General features: G+C 45.4%; 2 protein-coding genes across 3 annotated transcripts; both read left to right on the forward strand.

The window, feature by feature from the left end:
* Positions 1-7,343: 7,343 nt before the first annotated feature.
* On the forward strand, positions 7,344-19,271 carry JPT1 (Jupiter microtubule associated homolog 1). 2 transcript variants are annotated; one of them, XM_075719941.1, is made up of 5 exons: positions 7,344-7,460; positions 10,659-10,801; positions 11,490-11,587; positions 13,514-13,541; positions 18,338-19,271. In XM_075719941.1, the coding sequence occupies exons 1-5, from the start codon at positions 7,405-7,407 to the stop codon at positions 18,493-18,495; spliced, it is 483 nt and encodes a 160-aa protein (XP_075576056.1). In that variant the 5' UTR covers positions 7,344-7,404; the 3' UTR covers positions 18,496-19,271. The 2 variants fall into 2 exon arrangements, with proteins under 2 accessions (XP_075576056.1, XP_075576055.1); XM_075719940.1 differs by having other exon boundaries at positions 18,353-19,271.
* Positions 19,272-20,294: 1,023 nt separating this feature from the next.
* NT5C (5', 3'-nucleotidase, cytosolic) lies at positions 20,295-26,812 on the forward strand. Its single transcript, XM_075720056.1, has 5 exons — positions 20,295-20,477; positions 25,423-25,523; positions 25,608-25,668; positions 26,469-26,583; positions 26,670-26,812. The coding sequence occupies exons 1-5, from the start codon at positions 20,295-20,297 to the stop codon at positions 26,810-26,812; spliced, it is 603 nt and encodes a 200-aa protein (XP_075576171.1).
* Positions 26,813-27,104: the final 292 nt, after the last annotated feature.

The following is a 27,104-nucleotide window of genomic DNA, read 5'->3' on the forward strand; positions in this document are numbered from 1 at the left end:
TGGTCAGAAGACTGTTGGAAAATGAAAGGCTTCCTTGAGTCCTCTCAGTCAGTCAGAGTTGAACTGGAAATAGAAGTCAGTTTTGTTGTCTTCTTTTTTTTTTTTGTGTGTGTGTGTGTGTGTATGTTCTGCTAAGCCAAAAATGTTTGATTAGGCAAACTGCAAAATACTGGACTCTTACTTATGCCTTTTGGGTTGAGCTGTTTTGTTAGTCTTTAATAGAAACATCAATATTGTGGTTGCAGTAGCTTATTTAAAACTCTGTATTTGAATGCTTTTTGATGTAAACATTAAGTGAAAAAGAGCAAGTAATTTCATTAACTGTTCAGTTTACCATGGTATCAAATGGGAGATGCTTGGAAATGTAAAGCAAAAATAAAAAAATTGAGTTCTGTTTCTGGGTGTATGTAGCTATGGTGATGTAGATTCCAAGCTCTGCTTTACGATTGTGGTGTTCCTACTTGGAAGGGGAAGAGGTTTGAAGTACTGAAGGGAGCTAGTGACAATGGTGGTTTTTGTGGGTCTTTTCCACAAGGCTGTTGTTCTTGAGTTTTCTCATGGGGAGGTTTAGAGGTTGTGGTGAAATCCATGGATGTTCATGAAAGACTATGTATCTATCTACTCAGCAGCTCCAAAGCATTCTCTGATGTTCTAAGAATGTTCTGATACCTTGTAGTGTTTACAGTAAGTTAATGCTATTTTAGGTATTAAATTGTTAGCAGAGCTCACTTTTTGGTGGTAGTTTTTGTAATAGTTCATTCAAGAAGTGATTACTACATGCTAGGTCTGTGCCTGCTGGATCTGGACATTCTTTAACTTTGTGGCAAAATGATGAGTCTCTGTATTTAGGTGATGGACAATGATCTGTTTGACTTCCATCATGACTTTAACACATTTGCTGTTACATTAATTGCATCTAATGGAGATACAAGAAAAATAGCGTCTGTTTTTGCAGTTGCTTTTGACTATGTAGCTGAAGAATGTAATCTACTCTATGGTAATTCTAGGAAATTCTACTGCTAAGCAGATTATTTCTTACTCGGGTATGTATCTTGTAGACTTCTGTGGTATATTGCAAGGTTGGAATTCCCTCTTGTGAACAAATGTTTTCACGTCCAAACCCACAAAGGCCTGTAAAAAAACTTCTTTGAAAAAAAAAAAAGGGGTGGTGATGGGGAATATATTTCAACACCTTTCATAGGTTAGCCATGGAATACATTGGTCTTTGGCTTTAGAATCTCTGGCTTTCAACCTGGCTAGACTGCTGATAACAGTGTATAAAATTCTTTCAACTTGATGTCATGCCAAGACTTTTCCCAGGAGAAAGATGTCTTTATCTTGTTTGGCCAAAAAGATGTTTGGACTTGCTTCAGTTTCTGAAGAAAGGGTGAGGTCTCCTTAAATACAGCTTTTTTTCAGCCCAACTTAAGACACTGAAGCTCAAAACTCCCTGTTGTATCTTGCCTACTATTTTTTCTTTCCTGAGGCAATATAAGTCAATTGACAGGTACTGAACAGCATGCTTTCAAAAACAATGTCTTAATTTCCTGAATTAGTAGAGTGGTACTTCATCTGTCATGAACTTATGTGCAGGATTCTTGTAACATAATGTTCCATTAATAAAATGAGACCATTTAACACGAATTTTGATTAGCTTACCAAAATTCCCCTGTACAAAAGTGAAAAACACAGGCTTTTGTACCTTTGAATTGGTGTGACAGCTTGGAAATACTCCGTAATTCAGCATAGATTGATACTTCCTCTAGTATTTAGCGACAGGCTATTAAAAAAAAATGGAGAGGCGTTGATTACCTAAATTTCTCCCATTTCTAACATCTTTCTGCAATTCACCTGAGCTGGCTCCTCATATTTCTGAAATACTTCCTCTAACAGTGCTGAATGGTGTTTATGTAAGATGGTGACTGCAGTCAAAAACTGGTAAAATGGTCTTTTCTGAGAGATATTTCCTTGATTAGATAAAAATCAAGAAACTCTCAAAGATCTTAAGTGACTTAGTTCCTTAAAAGCTTTGAACATTTAATTTATGTTAGTCTAGCAAACTGTTAAGTGGACTGGCACATTCTGGTACATGTCTGTGTACACAGCAATGCAGAAATACTAACCTGTTGGGTTTTTTTCTTTTTTTTAAATCTAATTTTTTAGAACTCTTCTTGCATAGTCTTGCAAATACTCTCCTTATGACAGAACTTGCTTGTTGGTACTGCTCCTCTGCTGCTTAGAGAATTTACTTGTTGATTCCTGTTTGCTGGAACTGAATGGTTTTTCTGTGACTTCATCTTCACTAAGCAAGCTACTGGTAGGGGTGAGGATTCAGAAGTGGTATGAGGTACAGGGATATAAACAGTTTGGATCGAATTATTTGGAGTTTACTTAGCTGTTTGGCCTGGCTTGATTTGTAACAGTTCTCGTGTTTATGCTGGTAGCCTAATGGACTACTAGAAGTCCACATGTCAGAGGATAAAGGAAAACTGGGCAAAAAGGTCTTGTCACACTAGTTGGGAGGTGTTTTTCATGTTTATTAAACAGCTGAGATCTTTCAAGAGCCTGGGCAAATTATATTATTACCCACAATTCTCAAATAATGTATTCTAAAGTGATTGCCATGCAATTTAGCTAATATTCCTCTCATGATTTTTAAATGAGAAAGAAAAGAGTACGTCATAATTGGATACAATACTCTAGTGAGTTCTTGTGGATGACAAGACCTTGCCTTTAGCGTGTGCCAGGTCTTAGTCCCTCAAACAGTTTCAGTTTCAGTGGTGGAATGGATGCTACCAGTTATTTAAAAAGATGTAACCAAAATTGATTGTTTCAGGCACCTAAAGTAAGGCATTTTTATTCATGTATGGGGGGGGGGGGGGGGGAATAATGACAGATTGAAAGCACAGCTGGTTTTGGTGGGACCCTTAGTTAACACCTGAAAATCAGTGCCTTAGTTTATCTGCATAATGGGGATAACACCCATTTAATAGGGCTTTTGTGAGGATCAATATCGAGTGGCCTGAGATGCTGGTTCAAAAGGGGTTCTGGGAGTGCAAGGCTGTTCTGAAATGGAATATGCTGAACTGCCAAGAGTGTAAGGAAATACTCCAAGTGGTAATGTGAGAGAGAATCTTGTACTGGCATATGGAGGTGTTCTCAACAAAAGAAAAATCCCTGAAGTAGTACTGAGGTAATTGCTGCTGCAAGATAACTACAATATCGAAACACATACAGTGTCTCTGCAAAGGGTATGGTCAAAGCCAGATTATTTTCTTGCAAGAATATTCCTTTCTAGTACCTTCACTTCATTATTTCTGAGACACAATGTAATGTGAGTGCTGTCGTTTTGTCTGTTGGATACTGGTTCTAATGTGACCGTTACTGCAACATTAATGAAAAGGTATAATGTGACTGGCTCAAAGTAGTAATACTTTCTATGCTTCAGCCAGTTGGAAAGAATTGAATTTCTGAGGAATAGCAATTTGTTTTCAAAGCTAAAAATGAAAAACTAGATGCTTCCTTGATCATCATCTATTAAATTGAAAGTGAACAATAAATTGAAGGATTTTTATTAGAATTGGAGGTTGTGGCCACTTCTCAGTATGCTTGTATCAGCTGTTGTGATGGACTGTTGTGGAGTAATAAAAGACAATCTAAAAGCATTTAAATAACTTGAATTATTCTTAATTGTATTACCACTATAACCTAATACATTTCTTTCTCTGGATTATTGAGGTTTGTTCGTTCTGGCTGTTAGCTGGTCACCAAACTGAATATGTTCTGATAGTGAAGAATTTCATCATCTAATTTATCTTGCTTTTTTGTACTTGGAGTTAGAATGAAATGGTAGTACAGCACTTCTCCCTGGTGGTTAGGATGTAGGAGCGTGAGGATAAACAGGAGATGGAAGACTGGATTTTGATCACTGTTTGCGGTTTTTGGTTGCCCTTCAAGATGCCTAATTTCAGAGGTTTCCTGGTTTCTTCACTAGTAGCATGGGACTAATGGTCTAACATGGAGATGCTGGGAGGCCCAGCTGGTATTTATGAAATGGTTTGAGTCCCTTCGAGGGGAAGAGTTTTCCTCTCCTCCTGAAGAATTTCAGCTTGTGTGGGAGGGATCAAGTAGGGCTGGTGGTGCTATGGAAGAAGTGGCTGGCTGTCAGCAGAGATCCCAGAAGTGATGAGAGTCAGTGGGTGCTGTAAAAAGACGAGTGTATGAGTTGGTGAGGAGCTGCAGTGGGAGTGGGGACTATGGAAAGAGCTGTAGGTTTTGACAATTAATTAATCCTGACATGAGGATGACTTTGAAGCCCTGGGGAAAGACTAAGGTTGTGGAAGCCCAAATAAATAGTGAATAGATTTGTTGCTCCTTAGGAAAGGAATATTCTCCGGGGGAACATGGATGCAAAGGACACCCTTTGTAATGAACTTTGTGCTGGTTTTGGTGGCTTAGATCCGCCCCCTTTCTGCATCCAGACCACAGATCTTACTAAAGCATATCCGATGCCCTGCAAGGGCTCTTGAAGGATCACTTGATTAAGAAAACTTCACAGTTTAAGTGAACTTGGACAGGACAAAAGTGGAATGAAAGGAGCGCTTTGAGGACTCTGTCAGGACACTGGCTTCCCCTTCCAGTGATGCTTGTCTTTTTTTCCACTAAGGAGCAATGCTTTGGAGTACACTGCCAGACCTGGTAATGCTGGATGCCCAGACAAGAACAGCAGCGTGAATTGGCCACTCTGCTTTTTATGTTGTTCAGAACTACATCTCTGCAAGTTAGAGAGGATTCTGAACATTGTGATTCAAGCCTCCTTCCCAAACAGTAACTTGCTGTTACGAACTTTACCTGAAGATGTAGAGAGGCACCAAAGCAACTTTCACAACTCTTGCAAACTGCAGCATCTGCTCGGTAGGACAGACCGTTGAATCTGTAGGATACCAGTCCTCCACTGAATTTCCACCATGCATCGCTTCAGATGCGAGTCTTTGACAGCTGCAAATCCAGCTGTAACAAGGATTATTTATTAGCTGATGCTTACTTTTTACCTTCAGCTGTGAATGAATTGGGGGAAGAAGAGAAGACAAGACTGAGTGAAAACCTCTTTTCTTTGTACCATGTGCTTGGAATAAAGTGAGTGCGTGCTTTGTGACCGCCATAAATAGCAGAGACTGGCATGAAGAAGAATCCCTTGGTCATGGGAGGATGACCAAGCTGAGGCTTTTCTCAAACCAATGGTATCTCTCCTTGCCTAACCCTTGCATTTCCTGGAGTCTTGTTTGGACTTCCAGATGCTTTTTGCATTCATTCCCAGTTGAATTTCAACAACAGGTGGAATTGTTTGGTGTCTGAGTTTTACAAACAGCTGCTGAGAGTTGTTCTGGTCAAATGTCGTCATCCTGGGAAGGATCGTAAGCCCAGTTTCTGTAGCCATCTTCATAAACCCCTTCATCTTGTTATGGGTAAATAATCAGCCAAGCAGCTTTAATTTAAAGACTATCCTGCAGTCAGGACTGTCTGAGAGATCAGTGGGGTCCCTTGGAAATACTGAAGGTTTAGAATTTTAAAGCTGCATGTGAAAACTAGCTTTGTCAGACAGAACGGGTTTTTCTTCATCTTGACTTTAAAAAATGGCTCCATATGTCTCAGGGGTACAAATTTAAGAGTCAAATCCTGTGGGTTTGAATAAAAAGTATTTAGATGACAAAATACTTTTGAAAGTTCCCAAGAGAGAGCAGATGTTTACCTGTGTGCAAGTAGGTATCATTTGACTTGTTAATACCCAAGCCTTAAGGGATAATAGAATTAAAACAACTGTGTCATGTTACTTAAAATTTCCCTTTAATCTACCTCTAGAAAGATGTGATGAGACAGAGCATTCCCTGGGGACTGAAATAGTGGTTGGGGCCTTTTCTTTTTTTAAAAAAAAAAAAAAAAAAAAGGAATTTTTTATAGATCCTAGATTAGAAAAAATAAAATACTGTGGTCCTGATTGTGTAGGTTTAGTAGTTCAGCTCTTTTCCTGAGTTGTGTTAATACTAAGGCTGGTGATAATTTTGATGACCTCATCTTGTACATGGAGTGAAGGAGTACAAACCAAGCTTGCATTTTCCAGACCAAAAAGAAATTTTCTAGAGAAAAGTGTTTTGGGGGCATTAAGGGCTGTTATTAGTGCAAACTGGGAGGGATGGATAGAACACATAGAGGTTTTCTTTCCCCCTTCTCCCTCCTTTGTGCAAGTACTAATTAAAATAACATTTGCAGTGTGAGGTCCTGATTCATTAATTTTCGAGTAAAAGTTGTGGTGATCAAGGAAGCATCTGTGTGTCAGGAAGTTGCAGGGAGTTCAGGAAGCTCCCAGTCACCAAATCAAAGGTGGATTTGGCAGGTAGGTCAACAGCCAGCATCTGGTAATTTAAATTACGTGCTGTATGAGTTCTGTGCTGGCACTTGGTGGAAGATGCATGGCACAAAAGCATGCAGCTTTTAAGACGCAGGTGAGCAGTGTTGCTGGGCTTTGTACTCTACCTACCGTGGACATTCTGGGACTCGCCTAATTTTAATGGAATAATCTATTGCTCCAAAATAGTGTGATATTGCAAATTCACCGTCCTTGTTGGACCCAACCTCTAACGCCGCAGCGGCCTTGTGCATGCACCCTGCGCCTTGATGGCCTCCATGTTGTTCACCCATGTACTTTGGAGTTGTGCCACGACGTGCTCTGAGGCAACCTCGAGGCTTGCAGGGGCTGGGCCACCTCCCAGCATGGTGCTAAGTGTGAGGGAGCGGGGCCTCAGCGGGGATGGCCAGGTGGAGTGCCGGGGATAGGCGTGGTGGCCTATGGTACTCGGGGTGATGTCCTCAGAGGTGGCTTTGGGGGCAGGTGGGACGTGGGGGGGGTGGGGTGAGGCCCCCTCCCCCGGGCTCCCCTCACGGGGGAAACGCTACCCAGACTTTTGTCTCGCCTCATGTGTGGCTAAGCCAATCACAGCTCACCTGATATGAGCGACAGTCTTCCCGCCAATCATCAACAAAGGGCGCCACCGCCCAGGCACAGCCAATCGCCGCAGAGCAGACGTATTGCTTCACCAATGAGCTTTTACGGATGAGGCAAGGAGCTTCAGAATAGACGGTGAGGCGGGCCAGAGGGCAGAGTGGCAGGGCGCAGTCGAATAGGAGCTCGGGATTGGGTTTGAACCGTCCAATGAGAAGGCCTCCGGGGGGCGGGCCTTAAGGTGGCTATAAAAATCACGGCCGGTGCGGGCGGCGGCTGCAGTTGTCACCGGCAGCAGCAGGGCCGGGGAGGCGGCGCGAAGGTGCTCCGTCCCCGGGACCGTCACTCCCTGCTGGCCTCTCAGCGGAGCCCTTTCCCCTTCGTCGGTCTCCTCTGTCCCTGCCGCCATGACCACCACGACCACCTTCTCGGGCATGGACCCCAGTGGCAGGAACAGCTCCAGGTCCGGCGGGGGCTCGGGGGCCGTTGGGGACCGTTAGGGCGGCGGGGCCGAGGGCGTTCGCGGCGGGGCCGTCACTCCCCCTCGCCTCAGGGCCTGGGCCCGGCTGGCCACGGAAGAAGGGGCTGCCCGGAGCGGCTCTGAGGAGGGCGGAGGGACGGGAGGCTCGGCGCGGGGTGGGGCCGCGGGCGCCGGCCGGGTCAGGGCTCGGCGTGTGCGGTTCCTCTTCGCCGTTTGCCGGGCGGGCCGGCGGGAGGCGGCGGCGGTGGCGGCGGCCGCGCCCACCCGGGGGCAGCGGGGCTGCCCGCCGGCGCGGCGAGTCAGCTGCGCTGCCCGGGGGGGCAGGCGATGGGGGGGGCAGGCCGTGGCCGTGGCCGTGCCCTGCCGCAGCTGCCCGGGGGAGGGGGGCGGGGGGGAGCTGCAGGGGTGGGAGCTGGCGAGACCCACCCCGGGCTGCTCGGGTGTGCGTGTGCGTCCCTGCCTCTGCCTAACAAAGAAGGGAGGCGACTCCCTGCCTCGCTGCGCGGCCACGCAGCCACATCGCGGGGGCGGGGGGGGGCACCGCATCCCTGCTCCCCTCCTCTGCCCGCCGCCTTCCCCTCCCCGCGGCTGCTGAGGCCGTCCTTACCCCTTGGCCTGGCGGAGCAGCCCCGGAGGCTGCCGCGTTCTGGGTGGGGCCGAGCGGGATCCATTGTCTGCTCTCCGCGGCCTCCCCACCTGCCCGCTTCGGCGGGAGGCCGCGGCTCAGGCCGGCGTCGCGCCCCGCTCGCAGCTCGGGCCCCGCACGCCGCTGGGCCGGGCCCTGGCCCTGGCCGGGGGGGCCGTTTTGTTGAGCTGCTGCTTTGAGCGTCGGCTCGCAGGGAGCATGCTCGGGGCGGGGGGTGCCCCTTCCCCTGCTCCGACCCTGCGGCGGGGCCTGCGCCGGGCTCCCGGGGGGCGAACGGCGGCTGGGAGCCGCGGCTGGGCAGGGCGGAGCGGGGGGAACCCGTAGCCGGTCTCGAAACAAAGAAAACTTGGCAGGTACGTCTGGAAGAGATGCACGGCACTTTGTCGGGCATCCACGTTTCTGCAGGAGTAACCGCTGGCTTGGAGAGGATCGTGTCTTCCCCCCCCCCCCCCCCCCAAGCTATCGTGTCTTTCTCCTGCAAGGTTTTGGCCTGACAAAGCAGATGCTTCCCGGTTTGCTTTTAGCTTTTCGAGGTGCATTTTAAAACAAAGCAAAAAAGAAAACCCAAAACCCTTTACAAGAGTGCTTCCTGGATGGAGCTGTGGATGAATTTTCAGTATACATCACTGGGTATCAGGTGCAATTTTAAGAGCGGTTCATTGCTTGAAGTGTTAAATGTAGCTTTGATGAAGCATGTTATAACATCTCAGGGCTTCTAATAAAATCTGTCAACCTCTAGCTGAGGTTGGCAAGAGGGATTCTTCTTTAACAGTTGGAGTGATGGCTCTTTTTCCTTCAGTTGCCTCTTCTGTTAATTTCATTAAGACTGTCAGTGGAAACTTGTGCTGTTAAGAGAGCACTGATTTCACTGCTGTGGTACAATAAAGGTGATCTAAGATGTGGGAACAAGCCCTCCTTTCAACAGACTGTTCTTCAAGTTAGTAAGTGCAACAGATGTAACTAAGAAAATAAACCTTCTATACCAGGATATTTCTCCTGGAAGAAAAGATAATGGAGCAATTCAAGACCATTATACCATATTTCTTAATTCAGAAAGGAAACAAAGCAAGTCATAAAAATGTTCTTGGATTCTTAAAACATATTGTAGTCTACTGGGATCCTCCCGTTAGCAGCTGAGCATTAGTAATTAGAACTTTCGAGAATAGTTTTGTAAGGAAAAGTAGTTTGCTAGTTAAAAACCACTAAATATCCATTCCAGACACCTTTGTGAATTTTTCTTGCTGATGTGTTGTTTGAATTCTGTAGGCTGGAGAAGTGTTTTTGTGTTGCCTCTGGAATGCAATAGGCACAAAGTGTCAAAGGATCTGAATGCTGTTACCAGTGGTGATGACATTGTAAAATCAGACGTTCTTTGTGTTGAATTCCTAGGTTTGATGCGTTAACAATCTGTGTACTGTTTTCTGTTGTAAAATTCTAACTTTAATTTACTAAATTATTTGAAAAGAAGATGAAGTGTGCACCTTTCCTAGCTTGTTCTGGTCTTCATTTCAGAGCACTGGATGTCTTGAAAGCCCAGTGGTTGGTGTACTCGCATCTCTCTGGGGGTTGTGGCAGTTCTCATATGGCCTTACACATTTTTATTCTCCTGGCTTTTGTCTGGCTTCTCTGGCTAATACATCAGCCTTGAAAAGCTATCATGCTTAAGAAAATCAGATCTGAAGGAATTTACATTTCAAGATTTTTTTTGTTGTTGTTGTTCATTTTGGTTGATTTCTGCAAGTGGGAAAGCAGACCATAAAAATAGCTCATGAAGTACCGGGCAGGCTTCTTTTGTGTCTGTCTAATAGAAGATTGTTACATTTAGGTTATATATCTGGAGCTTTGTACATATGCTTCTCCTAATAATAGTGTAACTTAAAATTGTTTAATTGCATCTTTTAAGTCGCATCCAGTAGCATGCTGCAGACTTGAGGGTTTTTCCAATGAAACAAATCTAGATAAAAGCTGCAGCCCCCAGTCATCAGTGATGCAGCCAGTACTTTGGCTCATATGCCAAACTTTAGTCTTTGCTGCACTGCCAGTTTGAAGGTTAATGTTAGCCTTCACAGGGTTCTCTTTTAAAAAAAAAAAAAAAAAAAAGCTGGAATTTGACATGCCCACATACCTCTACCCCCCACCGTTTTATTTTTTTTTTATTGCCTCCTTTCTTGAAGACTGGTAGCAGCAGCTCTTGTTGACACCTAGTAAAGCAAGGGCATAAGCAGGAGCATTTTATTTTTGTAAGCGTCGCTAAAGAGAAGAGTAGTGGAGATACAGTGCCTAGATTGAATGCTGGCGGGCGGCTTACCTTTATAGTTCAAAGTATGCATTGAAGACATGACGGTTTGTGTCCTTTGTTAAAAGCCGATGCATAATATAGTCATGTCTCATAGTTTCTGTTTGGACAGAGTTTAGCCTGTACGACTTCCCATCACAAGAGCCAGCAATGATCTCTTGGCTTATTAGTCTTCCTTATGTTGGAGTGCAGCTTAGTAATGGTACATGCAAGGTTGTAAAGCCGACTCTCTCTCCAGAGTGCTGCGTCCTCCTGGTGGTGGGTCCAACTTTTCCTTGGGTTTTGACGAACCAAAAGAACAACCTGTGCGAAGGAACAAAATGGCATCCAGCATCTTTGGAACTCCTGAAGAAAACCCACCTTCCTGGGCTAAATCATCGGGTAAGAACATAGTGCTTTGTTTCCAGATATGTTGACAAGCATTAATAGATTAACATTTTTTGTATCAGCCTGAAGCTGCTGGTGGCTCAGTGTGGAAACCAGTTTGCTTCCTATTTGGTAGTTTAGGGCTATAAATTATGTCTAGTTGCATTGGATTTTTTATTTCTCATTTTTGAATTGCAAGCACCAGGGTATTTTTTATGCAGGTCTTGGTCATAGATGTTGCAAGCAGAGAATTGTATTTTGGATGCAATTTCTCCAAGTTAATCAAGTCACAGTAAGGTGAACTTGTGTCTTAGTATTTGGAGTAGCACTGAGTGGTCTTGATTAATCAGAGGAAGTTCAGTTTTGCATTGTACTCGCAGCTGGGATTAATCTTCCATTTCAGCAAAGCAATTCTAGTATGGATGGCTTTGGGACCCTAGCTTCCATCTGTTTAAATGGCGCCCTCAACTGCATGAGATGCTGTTGTAAGACAGTAATTTGTGAAACAGTATCTAGAGGACCAGGACATCTTACAATGGTAAAGCTTTAATTTAAAAACAAACAAAAAAAAAACCCCAAATACCCAACCCTTCCCCCCCCCCCAAAAAAAAAAAAAACCCAAACCCAAAACCCTGACCATATTTGATCTGCTTTCCCAGTAAGTTTGTCTTGCAACCTGATTAGAATCAATCTCTGCTTGTAGGGACTAAGCCAGGTGAAATCAGAGAAGACTCTGAATCATCTGGACCACAAAGAAGAAACTCAACTGATGCAAACTGTGGAGGGTTTGTAGATCCCAAGGTCAGTACATTCACTACGAAGAGCCTGATAATGGGGCAATTCACGCTCTGTGTGTGATTGCTTTACCACCAAGGATCACACAGTTGGAAGCATTGTAGGATTTGAATCTGTTCATTTCCTGAAGGTTTTCTTTTCCACCTGATAGTCTTACAGTATGTTGATGAAGGGCTGGATTTTTCTAAAAGGACCACTTTCTAATGCTCTTAACTCTTCTTATTGATGAGACAGTATTGAAGTGGTGTGAAATCTAGCTTCAGCCACATGTGTAATTGTGTGTATAAACAGATCTTACGAACAATAGTTACCCACAACAAACTGTGTGGATCTGTTGACTGACAAAGGACTTGTTTCACATCGCAACAAGTACTTACCTCAGTGGCCTGAATGCTTGTTTTATTTCTGTTACTGTCTTTAATAATACCATCAGGTGTGTTACTTTCTATGTGAACTGTCTACTTGGTAGCAATAGAGAGCGTGATTTGTAGTGGTAGTGTGGGTTTTGCTTGATGTACAATTACATTTAATGGAAAAAACAGGATGAAGAGTAACAGTTCCTCTGAACTTAGAAAATCAGGAGCCTAGGGTAGACTGCACTTACATAAACAAATTACAGAGGGGGAAAAAAGAAACTGTTCTTTAAAGCTCTCCGGCTTTAGGTTTTCTGAAAAGAACTGGGTAGGTAAATTATTAATCTCAAATGTTGTGGCAGATACCTTTTGCCTCCTGGGTTATAAACAGCAAGTTTTATTTTGATAATTGGCATCGATCATCACTGTAACACGGTTTTGTTATTAATAGGCACTTTGAGCCATGAAATTGTTCTTTGCAGAAAATGTCTTGTTCCAATTTAGCAAATATAAGTGAGATTAAATTTATAGCTGCTACCACAGAAAACAAAAATAAACTGTTTAGTCTAATTCTATTTTCTACTTAACTGTATTAAATACTGTGGTTCTCAGCTTTGCAAACAGATTCTTCCAGTGTGGAATACTTTAATTTTACATAGTAGTTACAGCTACAAACAGCAGAAGCTGGAGCTAATGTACTGTAGCCCAGTCTGAGACTTAAGGCGCTATATTTGCCTGAGTTTCTGTGCATTTATATCCTGATGACTGCAGTTTCACTATGTAATTAATGTTAAATCTGTGAAAGCTGATAAAACCTCAGGCCATTGGCTGCTGCAAGGCTTGCTGTATCTTTGTGTCAAGTTGCAGCCTGTGAACAGATTCAGTATGAAAAGAATGTTTAGCTGTTCACGTAGTGACAGAAACTTTATCAGTAACGTTGCAAAAAACTGATCTGTATTTCACAAGTGAAGTTAAATACCCTGGGTAGAACAAATGCTCTTGGCCTTGCTAACAAATAAATGTTTGATGTGGGAAAAAGTTACTTAGTAGAAAGGACAGGACACTGAACTATTGCTGATTGCTTACAGTACAACTTTCTTGTCGCTACCGCTCAGCAGTTACAATGTTCTGGTTACTGTCAGTGCTGCCTCACGAAGGATGCTGTTTATAATAAAGTGCTCTTGCCTACCCTCATCCTTCGCAGTGTGGGAATAACAAGTATGCCACATATTAAAGGTCATCAGGATTTCTTCAGTAGTATCTGTTTAAACGTGTGAAAGGATGTTAGGTAATAAACAGCTGATGAAATTAAATTAGTTGCTCTGTAAGAATTGGTGCTTACAAACCCATAATATTAATCTGCAGCAATATGTATGCAGAACCCACCATGCCACTCTGATATCAGTCCCAAAGAGCCAGTTGCTGGTCTAAAAGTGCTTCATTGGGTCTGTCTCTCAGAAAGTGTTGCTAGATAGAGCAGTGTGCCCGACCGCCATGGTCATAACGTGGGGTGTTGAGTACCCTCTCAATGGAGGGGGAAAATGAAGTGTGAGATATAATGTGTTTCTCTCTCTTCTAGGGAGGAGATGGTGGTGGTGAAACTTCTGGTGAGTAACTGCTTCAGACTCTTCTAGCAAAAGCCTTTTGCACTTGGGCGTTTTGAAATAGAAGAGGATATAGGATATATAAATGGTCAGGTATTAGGAGAGAGACAGCTTGGTGTTGTCCCTTGAATCCATCAAATCAATAAAGTGATCTGACTACTTCAGCGGAAGCGTGGATATGGAATGAAATGGTGGAGTGCCTGTTAGTCATCAGGTTAAAAATTAGAACAGTCCTGTTCATTTATTTTGCCAGCAGCAGTTGGTGTCAAGATTTGTTTAAGTACTGGAAGGCAAGGTGAATACTGTCTTGCAAAGAGTTCAGTGATTGAAAGACTATACTGCTATTATAGTAGCTTATAATTAAATAGTATGGCCAACTTAATGGATTTTAGTTTAGCAATTTACTGCTTTCCTATTGTCTTCTCATACAGCAAGCACTACATTCACAGAAATAATTAGAACCACCCACTGCATCTGAAAGTGTCTGCATTAACTAGCTTTTAAGTTCCTGTCTCTCTTTAAATGCTGATTTTTGCCGAGGAAGTTCATATGCATACTGCAAATTTCATGTAAACAGAGGCACTTCCCCCGGCAGCATGCATGTTAACCTTGAAGTGGTTTTTTTCTCTCTCTGAGGCTGGAAATCTCTCCTTTGTAAGACTGATCTTAAGAATAGCTTACTTCCTGATGAGAGGAATGTGTATGTTGACCTGGTACTTTCTAAGTGCTACTTTCAACACCTAAGAGTTGTGGGAGATCACTAAAGCCATTAGCAGTTCCATGTCCTGAGAAGACTTTTGCTGGGAGCGTGAATTTTTGCAGAATGTTTTTTAACTACCTCCTAAGTGGTATCTGTGCCCAAAATAAGTCTTGCTTCTTTAGCAGGCTGCTTCTAATCAAACTACACAGGCTTCTTCAGTATTTCTTTCCCATGTCTGTCTGATCTTAATTAGCACCGTAGGCATTTAGAGTTTATGCCTCAAGTAGGAGGATGTGGCTTGATAATAGAAGTAAACTGATCTAAGGGCTCTGCTGCTTCTCCTGGTACTCATTTAAATCAGCTCACCATGGGGTCAGATGAGAGCCTGCAAGCAGCCGTGAGGCAAGAAGAGATGGGATGGGAGGAAGCAGAAATAGGGCTGCCTGGGTTAGCGACAGCTGACTGAAACTTTGAGTATAAAATGATATTCCTGACTTTTGGAACAAGTTCCCGTTTTCACAGCTGTCATATTTGTTGGCTTTTGGTTTGTTTCTGGTAGGTGACGATGAAGGAAGTTCTTCACAAGTACCTAGTAAATATATGCTGGGAGGTGGTTTTCAAAAAAAGAAGCGTTACTGGAAAGTAACTGGGGTTGTTTACTGTTGTGGCCATGAAAGAGGAAATAAAAATGACAGGCAAACATTTGAATGTTAAGCTTCCACTGGTGGTACTTACGAAGGAGTAGAAAGTTACTGCTTCCTGGACGTGGCATCTGTGGCAGATACCTGAGAATTTTAATGAATTGTTAAATTCTAGTGTTGATAGCTTTGGGTATCATAGCTTAATAGAGCACAGAGTCCTGTTGAACTAGCTGTGTCACTCCACCACTTGATATTCCTGCTGTGTGAGATGGCAGGCATGAGCTGGTGAACATCCCACCTGTCACACATGCGATTTTGTACTTGTTGCTGTCTCCAGGGTTTGAAAGGGGCTGACATCTCCAAATAAAAGCTGTCTGCTTATGAGTTCACAGCCTAACTAGATTCTTAATGATTCTTGATCATTCTTAATGTTTTCCATCATTAAGAAATGTTTGTTCTTCTGGATTTGAAAGTTATTTTCTGTATGTAACTGATTATAAAACTCCAAGTAGGTGTCAGGTGGGATATGCATATTTATTTAATCACATCTGTCTAGAGGAAGAAGACTTGTTCCTTTTGCAGCAGTGTTCTTGCTTCCTGTTTGGAAGCTGTAGTTCCTTTCTGTGCATGAAAGTTTCCAATGGTTTGCAGTATGCTCAGTAAAACTGTTTCAGAGATTATACCCTTTCTGATAAGGGAAGAACTTTAACATTTGATCTGATCCTGTTGTATTTACCGCTTCCGTTATTAGGTTGGCAAACTTATCTATACCTTGATTATGTGGGAAGTACTAATGTGTATATCACCTGGCTACATGAGCTTCTAAATGCTATGGACACTTCCCCAAAGTCTCCTGTGATAGTAGTTCCTGTTTCTCTTGTGATTCAGTTAGCGCTGTGTACTTGATGAATGTGACTAGCTAAGGAGATCTAGGCAGCACTCGATTGACTGTCGCTAATGACTGACTTTACATGATGCACAGGAAGGTGGAGTGTGGCATTTGGTGGACAGATCATCACCACGAGTACTGCACAGTACTCAGGCTGTCTGCCGAAGGCACAGACAATGGAGCATTCAGCGCTGTACGAACAGCGGGCATGGCCGCAGTTCTCAGCTTGCTGAGTAAGCAGGCAGTGGTACGCATGAGCTACAGAAGCTTCAAGCTTAAAACTTTGTATTAACTGTTTTGTTCAGATGTGCCTGTGGGTTAATGAATACAGCAGAGAAAATATTGTAGATTATTTCTAGTTGCATGGAGACTATACTAAGCTGCTGGAGTTCTTTGATAGTATAAGCATGGATACAGGGGGTTCAGTGACATGAGTGGGTTTTGGTGTTTCTGATAAAATTCTGCATCAGAGTTTATTAAAAATAAACAAAAAAAAAAAAAAAACAAAACCCAAACCCACAAAAAAATGAGTTGTCGTAGGATTGGAGGAAAGCTGTTCCTGTGGATATGAAGGTAGCCTAAAGAATAGGAGGCAAAGGGCAGGGCTTAGTGATTGCCTTTCAGGTTGGAAAAATGAGCCATGGGAAGTGATCTGGGACTAGTTTTATTCAGTGTCTTCATCTGTGACCTGGAAAAGGTAATGAACAGTGACGTCTCCAATTTTGTTGGTGATATTAGCTCTTTCAAGTAGCCAAATGTGCTGATGGTGAGAAAATCTGTCAGAAGCACTCAACTTAGAATCATAGAATCATAGAATCATCTAGGTTGGAAAAGACCTTTAAGATCATCCAGTCCAACCATTAACCTACACTACCAAGCCCACTCTAGACTAATCAAGGGTAGACCAGACTAAACCATATCCCGAAGTGCCACATCTACCCGTTTTTTAAACGCCTCCAGGGATGGTGACTCCACCACCTCTCTGGGCAGCCTGTTCCAATGCCTGACCACCCTTTCCGTAAAGAAATTTTTCCTAATTTCCAGTCTAAACCTCCCCTGGCGCAGCTTAAGCCCATTTCCTCTTGTCCTATCGCTAGCTACTTGGGAGAAGAGACCAACACCCACCTCACTACAACCTCCTTTCAGGTAGTTGTAGAGAGCGATAAGGTCTCCCCTCAGCCTCCTCTTTTCCAGGCTAAACAACCCCAGTTCCCTCAGCCGCTCCTCATAAGACTTAAACAAGATAGGCAGGTAAAAAGGTGGCAGAATAATCTTTATATAAGTAAGTATAAAGTAATGCATCTGGGGAGCTGGGGATGGGAAACCGTGCCAGTGTTGTGTTCAGCTCTGCGCAGCAGTCAACTCCTGGGATCTGCCTTGAGTCTTATTACTGAAAGTTCTCTGAAATGCCTGGAGGTGCCAGCAAAATGTTGAATATCATCAGGGAAAGAATGGGAATGGGAATTGTTTTGCCTCTGTAAACAATGATATGCCCACATCTGGAATTGTGTATACAGGCCTTGAAATGTAAAGGCCCAAAGGTTGTAGTAGAGGTAAACAAGGGGCAGAGGAAGGTGATGGGAAAGGTAAGGAGGTACAGCAGCTGCCTTATGAGGAGCAACTAAAATGGCTGTGCCTCTTCAGTTTGAAGAAGGCTGGGGGAGGGGGAATACGGTCAAGATTTACTAAATCCTGAAGGTGGAGGTTGAGGTGAATGTGCTGCTGTTCCCCAAATCCTCCTCTAGTGATCGTTAGATGAAACTAAGGGGTCTGTTAAAAACAGATGAAGTACCTCTTCACAGAGCTGGCGGTGAAGCTCTGCTCCCCTCGCCCCACCAAGTATCAGGGGGCTACTTGGTGCTGATTTGGGCCTTTGGCTCATAACTGTGTTAATCTGTAAAGATGCAAGGTGCTAATGTACTTGCTGTGCTCATGAATGAATTGTCAATGAAGCAGGTACATTAGTTATTCGCTACAGTATCTAAAGTGCTTCCTGTGAAGAATTCCTTCTGTGTCCCGTCTTCACTTGTGGTCATTCAGAAGTATTTAAAACAGATGAAACTATCATGTGCTTTCCAGGGAATGTACAATCGGAGCCTACCCCTGCATGGCTCTTCCCTAGTCTGTTCTGTGTGAAGCCTCGGAAGTGTGTGTCAGAGGCTCTTCCCTCTAGTTACGAAACTGGGAATGTAGTTTGAATCTGAGCTCTTGCTTACAAGTACTGGTGCTTCTGTGACTTGGTTTCCAGCACCTGCTCAGACTTGAGTTAGAATTGTCATAGTCGTACGCTGACTAGTATGTACAAGACTTAAGCTGCTTGTCATTTAAAAAAAAAAAAAAAAAAATTGCTGGGGTCTCCTAATAGCAGCTGAGTGAATGTGGCTCTTGAATGCCTAAAACTGAACTGTAAGGCATCAGAAAAACACTTCAGAGGGCTGAAGTCTGTCCTGCCAGCAGGTTACAGCAGCGCTCTGAGTGTGTCTGTAAGCCTGGAGAAGACTTACAGGAGATGATCTTCTAAGCCAGCGAAACATCTGGCTTTCATCATCCACATCAAACACTTTAAAAGCTTCTTTTCTTCTAGAAAACACTGAGGCTGATGTAGAAGCTGCCCCAGGTCAGAATGAAGAAAAATCCCTGCCTGCTGCACCTGTTCCTAGCCCAGTAGCACCAGCACCGTCCAGGAGAAATCCACCCGGTGGCAAGTCCAGCCTAGTCCTCGGTTAAACCTTTCCCTTCCTGACTGTTTTGAACTCGTGTCTGTTTCTTTACCCCATGCTTGTGAACTGCACAACTTAAGCCTGACTGTACATCTCGAATTTCTTTCATTAAAAAGAAGCACTTTATGTACTCCATCTTTTTTTGAGATCAAGGTTTTTTCCACTTCTGTCCTGTGTTTCCCCCAGATCTACTGGAAGTGACATGAGTGTTTTCTAGTGATAGACTTGAGGGAAAGCTTTATGACGTATAGTAATGTAATTCAAAGGAGAGTAGATTGGTTCTAAGTGTGCTTAGAGGGTTTTTGTACTGAGATTTTTTTAGAACCCCTTAGCTTTACGAGGGTCTAGAATCCTGGTTAAACAGGCCAGCAAACAATCAGCAAGAGCAGTCCCTTCCCCACATGTAGGATTTGGGGATCTAAGAGGCTTCATTGACTGCATGTGGTAAATGCCTTGAGCCCTGCTGTGCCATATAAATCATAAAGTGGTTAGTGTACACCATGCTGCCTTTAAAAAAAATTTTAAAAATCTTGATACTGGACTACTACAAAGCAGGGTATGTGCCAAATAGAGGGCTGATGACCAGAGCCGCCTGGCCTGACACTAGGAGGGGATTTATTCAGACTTTATTCAGTAAAGGTGGAGTGGATCATATAAATAAGTAAAAATTACAGGGCATTTTTTTTACAACTGACTCAATGCTGTGCATGATCATGCTGGTGCTTGACCATGAGGTGAAAATCTCATCCTTTAAAGTGTGTGTTGTAATTTCACAAAGCTGGACTGTTGCTTAAAAGTAAATAATATAGAAATTTTGAAGCAGTGTTTCCTGTGTGGGTTTTATTTTGTGGGTTTGGTTTTGCTTTGTTCTCAGTTGTCCTTGTCTCGGCCAACCTGCCCTACTCTAACGGAGGTGGGCTGCAGCAGAGGAGGAGGGTTCTTACACCTGGCTTGAGGGCACCATCAGGTGCCGTCTTCCCCTGAAGAAAGTGTCTGACTTACCTCTTCGTTTTTATCTGCTGAATCAGAGAAGCATGGAATATGGCTTGATATATATAATCTGTTTTATCCGAAATACCTTTTCCTCTCAAGAAAATAACATTTATTGTCCGGGGGGGGGGGGGGGGGAAGGGAATTAGACCCTAACAAGGGAGGGGGTGGAAGGGAGACCAAACCATGAAGTTCTCTACTGTCCTGGAGGGGATCTGCTGCACGGTAAGCCCAAACAGTGGATTTGCGTGGAACCAGTGTGTCTGCTGGAGCGAGCGTGCCTTTGCCACCCTCCTCCCATAAGAACCAGTGCCTAAAAATACCCTGGCTTTCCAAATCTGTTTTGGAGAGGCCCTAGCCTTAGGTGCCTAACCTATAGAACTGGATTTGCTCTAACGCGCTCCTCCTCTCCTACATCTGGGTGGTGTTCCTTACAGCTGATCCGAAATGCGGTATGCCTGCCTGGTGCATGCAACTCATGCCTACCTGTCTGCTGGCCCGGCAGGAGGAGAATAATCAAACTGCGTTTCTTTTGCAAGCCCCGCAACCAGTGGAACCTGTCGGTGCTCCTCCACGCTTGCTGAGGCTTTGGCCGAGCGAAGCTGCCCTTGCGCCTGCCCTTCCCCGTGCCCCGCCGGGAGCGGGCAGCCACGGCCGAGGGGCGCGACGAGGCCCTCGTCGCTCTTCTCGCAGCCCGGTCACCGCCGCAGCCCACCCGCCGCGCAGCGCCGTCCCGGGCGGCACCGCCCACCTCGTGCATATTCATGCGGCGAGGGCCCGCCCCGCTCTCGGGCGCGGCGGGGCGCGGGCAGCGGCATGGGCAGCGCGGCCGGCCCGCTGCGGGTGCTGGTGGACATGGACGGCGTCCTGGCCGACTTCGAGGGCGCCGTGCTGCGGGGCTTCCGCGCCCGCTTCCCCGCGGAGCCGCGGGTGGAGCTGGCGGCGCGGAGGGGCTTCTCGGTGCGGGAGCAGTACCGCTGCCTGCGGGAGGACCTGGCGGTGAGCGCGGCGGCCGGCTGCAAGGGGGGGTTGCAGCGGTGGAGAGCCTGGCGGGAGGACGGCGGGGTGCTCTCCTTCCCTCCCTCCTTCCCTTCTTCCCTCCTTCCTTCCCTCCTTTCTCCCCTCCCGGCTGCAGGGGGGGGTTGCAGCGGCGGAGACCCTGGCGGGAGGACGGCGGGGTGCTCTCCTTCCCTCCTTCCCTCCCTTCTTCCCTCCTTCCTTCCCTCCCTCCCTCCCTTCTTCCCTCCTTCCTTCCCTCCTTTCTCCCCTCCCGGCTGCAGGGGGGGGTTGCAGCGGCGGAGAGCCTGGCGGGAGGACGGGGGGGGTGTGCTCTCCCTCCTTCCCTCCTTCCCTCCTTCCCTCCTTCCCTCCCTCTCTGCCTCCTTCTCTCCCTCCTTCTCTTGCCCTGCACCCCGCTGTGAGCAAAAGAAATCTCTTCCTACCCGCCGCGGATATGCAAAGCGGAGGGGCAGGGGAGGGTTGTTTGGTTTTGGTTTGGTTTTTTGTTTGGTTGGTTTTTTTTAAGGGGGTGCTACAAAGGGTTCTTTCATGCCAGCGGCCTTAATTTGTATAGTAACAATTAGTGACTTCTTCCAGGAGGATTGCCAGCCCTTTACAAAGTGATGTGTGTGCAGGAATTGGGAGCGAGTGATTCTGTCATAAAAATAACTGGATGAAACTTTGCTGAGCCATCTTCAGCTTGTTCTTTACCTACTCGTAAACTGCTCTTGCTATGCAGCAGTGGTAATAACTTACCTAAAGTGCTCTGAGCACTCTACAACTGTTAATGTAGCTCCACAGCAGGAGAAGAAATAGAAATATTATATATGAGGTTTGTACAGCTAATAAAGTCCCATATCTGTATCATTCCCTCCGCGTGCTCTGACAAGCAAAGTGCATGGTAGGTAAGCTGGCGCAGTATGTAAAAAAGCTTGTGGTACACCCTACGTCTGCACAAATTGTTGCTATTTTTAATGTTTGCTAATGACTGAATGAATATCAGAGATATTTGCAAGGCAAAATTAAAAATACTGTGAATTCAGACTTCATGCTTTCTTGTGGTTACCACAGGACAGTTGTGGACTCTCTAAGAAGACAGAATGGATGCTGATCCAGGCTGTGCCATACACTTTCCCTGAGAAGTTCATTGCCAATTTTAAGATCCTGCACTGAGCCTGTAGGTTTTTTTACTGCTTAGAAATGACAACTCACATTCATTTCCCTCGTGGTCCATAGCGAGGTACAGGCTCCTGCACCGGTGTGATGGACAGGAGTGCTGGGTCCGGGCAGCATTTCCACAGGCTCCAAACTGACCGAGCTCTAATCCATGACTATTGATGCTCAAAACTTCTGGAACTAGTAACTTGTAAATATAGGGAGTGGGCATGATTTGTTTATCATTTTATATAAACAAACATGATTTATTGCTTAAGTTGAGTATTCCTTAAGTGAATCCCATTTAGGTATACTGGGACAAAAAAATTGCAAGTAATTTAAGGTGTAACGGCTTTTTATTTGTTCTTAGTCAGAAGTTTGAAAGTTGTGTTCTGTTCTATTTCTGCCATTCCCATCCCCTAACTCAGTTCATGCTCATCCTGTTCCTTCCCAGACCTTAGGTGTGTCAGTGACATAACCAGGTAACTGGTTTGAATCCCATGCAGATCAGCAGGGGCAGAAAGCTCTTATCTTACTGTTCGTCACTAGCCTGGCTTCCTAAGGGAATTAGGTTTATGTAGTTGTGTGTCTGTCTCCTTCAGTAACCTCTGGATCTCTGGGCTGTTTTAGGTACATTTGGCAGAACAATAAAATTCTAAAGATTTGAAGCTCCTACAGGTTTTATGTAAATACCAGAGCTGGTTAAAAATAGAGACCGTGTTAGCTCTGCCACGGCGGCACAGGGCGTCTGCGATGCAGGAGAATCCCCGCGGGAGAAGGTCCCTCCTTGTCCCCAGCTGCAGGAAAGGCTTCGGCAGCCCTGACACCGAGTGCAGCTTGTCCGTCCTGTGCCAGCGGTGCACAGGGGTCCACAGGGCCGCCTGTCCGTGCGGAGAAGCCGAATCTGCAGTTTGCCAGCCGTTGACAGGAGGGGGATCAGCCCGACACCCAGCTCTTTGTGGCGGTGTCTGCTGCGTCTGTCCACGAACAGCCAGCGTGTTAAGATACTCGCGTGGCTGGGGCTGTGGGAAGTACTGCGATAATGATTTACGCGTTGCCCTCTTACTAAGTGGTGTTTATGCTTTGTTAGTGCTGAGCAGCTGCCTCGTGAAACTTGCACCATTACTTTCTTTTCTCTTTCTTTTTTCGATGGTAAGTTGATCATTAATTTCACATTGTAAACCCATTTTATTTAGAAAGTATTTTGCTCTAGTCTTTCTTAACTGTACTTGCCTATCTGGCCTCCGGTGCATGTAGCAATTTTGTTGATGGGGATTTATCTCCCAGGCATTTCAGATGTGTTACCTGGCCCCAGACAGTTCCAAAAAAGGATTCACCATCTCCATCAGTGGCAAGAATTCCTAGAATTAAGTATTGCAAATGGGAAAGCTTAGGGATAGATGTAATTCCTCCCATTTTGAATCTAAGTTGTTATCTTGCTAATGGAAGTTAAAAGCATATGTTCAGCAACGATGGCATGAGAATGGGGAAAGAAAATTATTTTACTTTCTTTTTCTAGTAATTTTTTTTTTTTTGACAAATGGCTTTTGGTTCCAAGAGTCATCAAATCAAATCTGTTTTTCCAGCAAAGCCAGACTTTTTTGTGATGTGGCAGAAATTTCTGGTGTCTTGCTGTAGGATAAAGGAGCTTTCAGACACAAGCCCTGATTCTGTAATTCAGTCTCCTTGGGAAGAGCTCCAGGGAGTTGTTGCTGGGATCAGCGAGGCTTTGCATGGAAACAGAGATCTGGGCAGATCTGATTGCCACATCTTCACCTAGACTCCTTAACCTCCTGATTTGCATGTGAAATCAGGCAGTGCTTCCAAATTTCTGGCTGTTGGTTTATGAGTATTTGTAAATTATGATAGCTGAGTGAGCACCGTGATCTGGGAGACATGTTTTTAATGCTGATTCCTTCTCATTGCTGCTTAATTGAAATGTTTTTTATTTTGATGTTCCACTGGTGATACAGAACAAGGAGACCATCAGCTGGACTATAAAGCAATCTTGTACAATTTCTAAGCGAAGGCTGCCAGCCTGCCTTTGATAAATACCTACCAAGAACTAACTTTCCCAAATTGTTCGGTGGCATGGGAACGTAAGACTTTAATGCTTGTGGAAAAATGCTAGCTCGGCACCTCTGAAGTTCACTATATGACCCCAGGGAAGGTGAGATTCATGTGTCTTAGGGTAGAAGAGATATTGGAAGCTTAACCTCTCTGTCTGAGAATGAAACCTAGGCCTGGAAGTGGACTCAGCCCTTACGCTGCTGGGATACTGCTGCTGTTGCAGGTGCTTTGTCGTGATGGGTTGTGTGATAAGAGGAGCCGTCTGCTGTGACCTGCACTGAAATGCTCTGATTTAACACAGGCCACTAAACAGTCACCAGGTAGCAATTTTTAAAATTAACTAACCAGAGTTGGATTCAAATCAGTGAAGTTCCTAATAGTAAAATGTGCAAGAATGTCTTATCAGTAAATTAAAAAAAGAAAAAAGGACTGGAAGGACAGTCCTACCTAGAGGCACAGGAATTGCCCTGGAAATACTGCTTTTCCTATTAGAGAGTAAATCAGCCACTTCAGCTGGGGAAAACATTGCTCCTCCCGTAATCTTGTTTCTTTCCTACTTACACTCACTTCAAAGTGATTATAACTTTAGCGAGAATCTCCTTTCCCACCTGTTTGTCATTAATGACTTGTCTGGTTCATTGCATCCCACATGCGTGTATGGAAGGTGGGTTTACCACTGAGAGCTGGTGCAGAGAGAAAAGGGATAAAGCTGTGATCCCCTTAATCGCGCTGCTCAGTCCACCGCTCAGGTTGTGTGCTCTGAGTCAGATATGGGGAGCGGTAGGTGGGACCCACGCATACCACCACCAAACCCAGCCCAGCTGGGGCTCGCGGGGGTGCACAGGTCAGTTCACGAAGCCAAAGGTTCTTGGGGCAGCACAGGGATCCACCTCTCAATTTCCTGCTGCAGTCTCACGCTCTTTTGAGTAGACTTTGCACCAACACGTTACCGCAGAGGAGCAGCTGTCTGTGCTGAAGTCAAGATCTGCTCCTTTAACAACTGTTATTTTAGCGTGTGATTGAAAAGCATAGAAAGCAGCAAAGAAATGTAGCTTTCCTGGCTCTCCTGTCCTCTTCCTTCCCTCTTGCTGAGCTGTTCTGGTCTAAAAGGATTAACCCCAAATGTGGGGGGGTGCTGGCCTGGCCCCTCCACTGAGGATGGTAATCAGCATGGTCACCATATCGCCCTTTTTGTTCTAAAGGAACAGAGGGCTCCTAGGTAATACATGTGTCTACCCACTCATCCCTGGTAAATTCCTGAGCCGTAAGCAAATTTCAGTCAAATGTGACAGAGGAGCAGAAGCCTTAAACTTGTTACTTTGATTTTTCACAAGAGTTAGTAGAGAGAGACCTGCTGGGAAGGGGTGAGGCGTGAGCTCTCCCTCTACCAGACGTCAGCAAGTCGAGCTGTAGCACGGTGCTGTTTGCAGTGCTACTCATGGAGCGGCTTGTAGAAGCAAAGCCAGGTCAGGACTAGCTCTGCCTCCTCGCTCCAAACAAGCCACCAGAGGGTAACTTCTCATTCTTGTGTGCCTGAGCTGGATTTTTCCTGGAACCCTAAAGGTGAGAAACTTTACAATCCACTCTCGGTGTGAAGCATCACCTCACGCTGTAAAGCGCTGGCCCTTTGGCTGTTACACACGGGGTAGCTGGACAACTGTTGTGCACAGAGCTCGGATGAAAGCACGGGCACTGCTAATTGTCCTCCTGTCTCTTGCAGCCTAAGGTAGCCAGCGTCTATGAATCGCCTGGCTTCTTTCTAGAGTTGGATCCAATTCCAGGAGCCCTTGAAGCTATGCAGGAGATGATCCACATGCAGGAGTAAGGATACTTTGCACTCTGCAGCCCTTTTCCATTATCTTATGCACTTTCCCCTGACTGCTAATGAAGGCTGTTTCTTTTCAGCACCGAAGTCTTTATTTGCACGAGTCCTCTCCGGAAATACGAGCACTGCATCGTGGAGAAGGTGGGAGAGAATTTATTTTACTGGTTTTAATGCTGCTTTTGCAAGGCCTTGCTATTTCATACTGCCCAAGTCAGAGTCATTAATTTATAAAGACAGTAGCTGGTGCAGGCTGCCAGGCTTCCCTGCAAGCCCTCTGTCTGAGGGGCAGCTGCCCAGACACAGTAATAGGACGGGGAATCTCGGAGTGCCACGTGATGCCAGCCTTACTGCAGGGCACGTGAGCCCTGTGCTCTTGGAGCTGGCGTGTGACACTAGGGCTCCAGCTGTGTCAGCAGGTGATAGCAAAGGAACTGTTGCTGCACGGCAAGCTTGGCTTTCAGCATGGCCCACAGGGATGGGATTTTCCCAGGGGATTCCACACTGGAGGCTCCTCAACCCACAAAACCTTATTCCGTCTAAATCTGGAGCGTGAGATATCCAGCTATCCTGAAAGAGGCCAATGCTGAGTTAAGAGAGGCTGTAGCATTGGAATTAGCCCCGTTTGCCACTGGCACGAGAACGGAGCGGGGGGGGGACCTTAATCACTAGAATGACTTAAACAGGCACAATCCATGTGCTCTGGGCAAGCAGCCAGCGCCGCTCGCAAACCAGACAACGATTAGGCACGGCAAATGCAGTGCTGACTGAAGGCCGTTAAAAGTGCAGGTTAGATCAGTGTCCTTGGGCCGTAGCCACTCGCTGTGGCAGGGATGTAGGTTTATGGGGGAAAAGATTGCTGTACTAGGGCTGATCTGACTTGAGCAATGTGCAAACTGAAAGTATGGCAGAATTTGCTCCTATCTTATTTCTTGCCTCCGCAGTATCAGTGGGTAGAAAAGCATTTGGGACCCGAGTTTGTGGAGCGGATTATTCTAACCAGAGATAAGACCGTCGTATCTGCTGACTTGCTGTTTGATGACAAGGATACCATTAGAGGTTTGAAAAAGCATTCGCATCACTTTCTGTTAGCTGGGGAGGAAACCCCCCAGCTGACTCCAGCTTTCCTCCCTTGCCCTCCTCAGGCGCAGAGCCGAACCCGAGCTGGGAGCACGTCCTGTTTACCTGCTGCCACAACAGGCACGTCCAGCTGCAGGCACCGCGCAGGCGGCTGCTGTCCTGGGCGGACGATTGGAAGGCGATCTTGGAAAGCAAGCGCAGGCAGTAATGCAAAAAGGGGATGCTGTGCTCTTCCCACTGCCGGGGCAACAACCAGCTCACCCGCTGGCAGGGAAGCCCATTCCCAGGAGGCAGCAAGCACCATCACCTGGGCAGGGGCACCGCGGGCGTCAGTTACAGTAAGAAATGTGCTGCCCTTGTTCACCATGCTGCAGAGCTGACTCCTCTCCAGGTTTCTGGAAGGTTGCTCTGCATTCACTTAGTTAATCTCTCTAGAGTTGTTTTGGGTATTTGCTGTTGGTGAAGAGAAACTATAAAATACAAGCAGTTGTGGGTTGTTT

The sequence above is a fragment of the Pelecanus crispus genome, chromosome 12, assembly GCF_030463565.1.
Source record: "Pelecanus crispus isolate bPelCri1 chromosome 12, bPelCri1.pri, whole genome shotgun sequence".
Classification (NCBI taxonomy): Eukaryota; Metazoa; Chordata; class Aves; order Pelecaniformes; family Pelecanidae; genus Pelecanus; species Pelecanus crispus.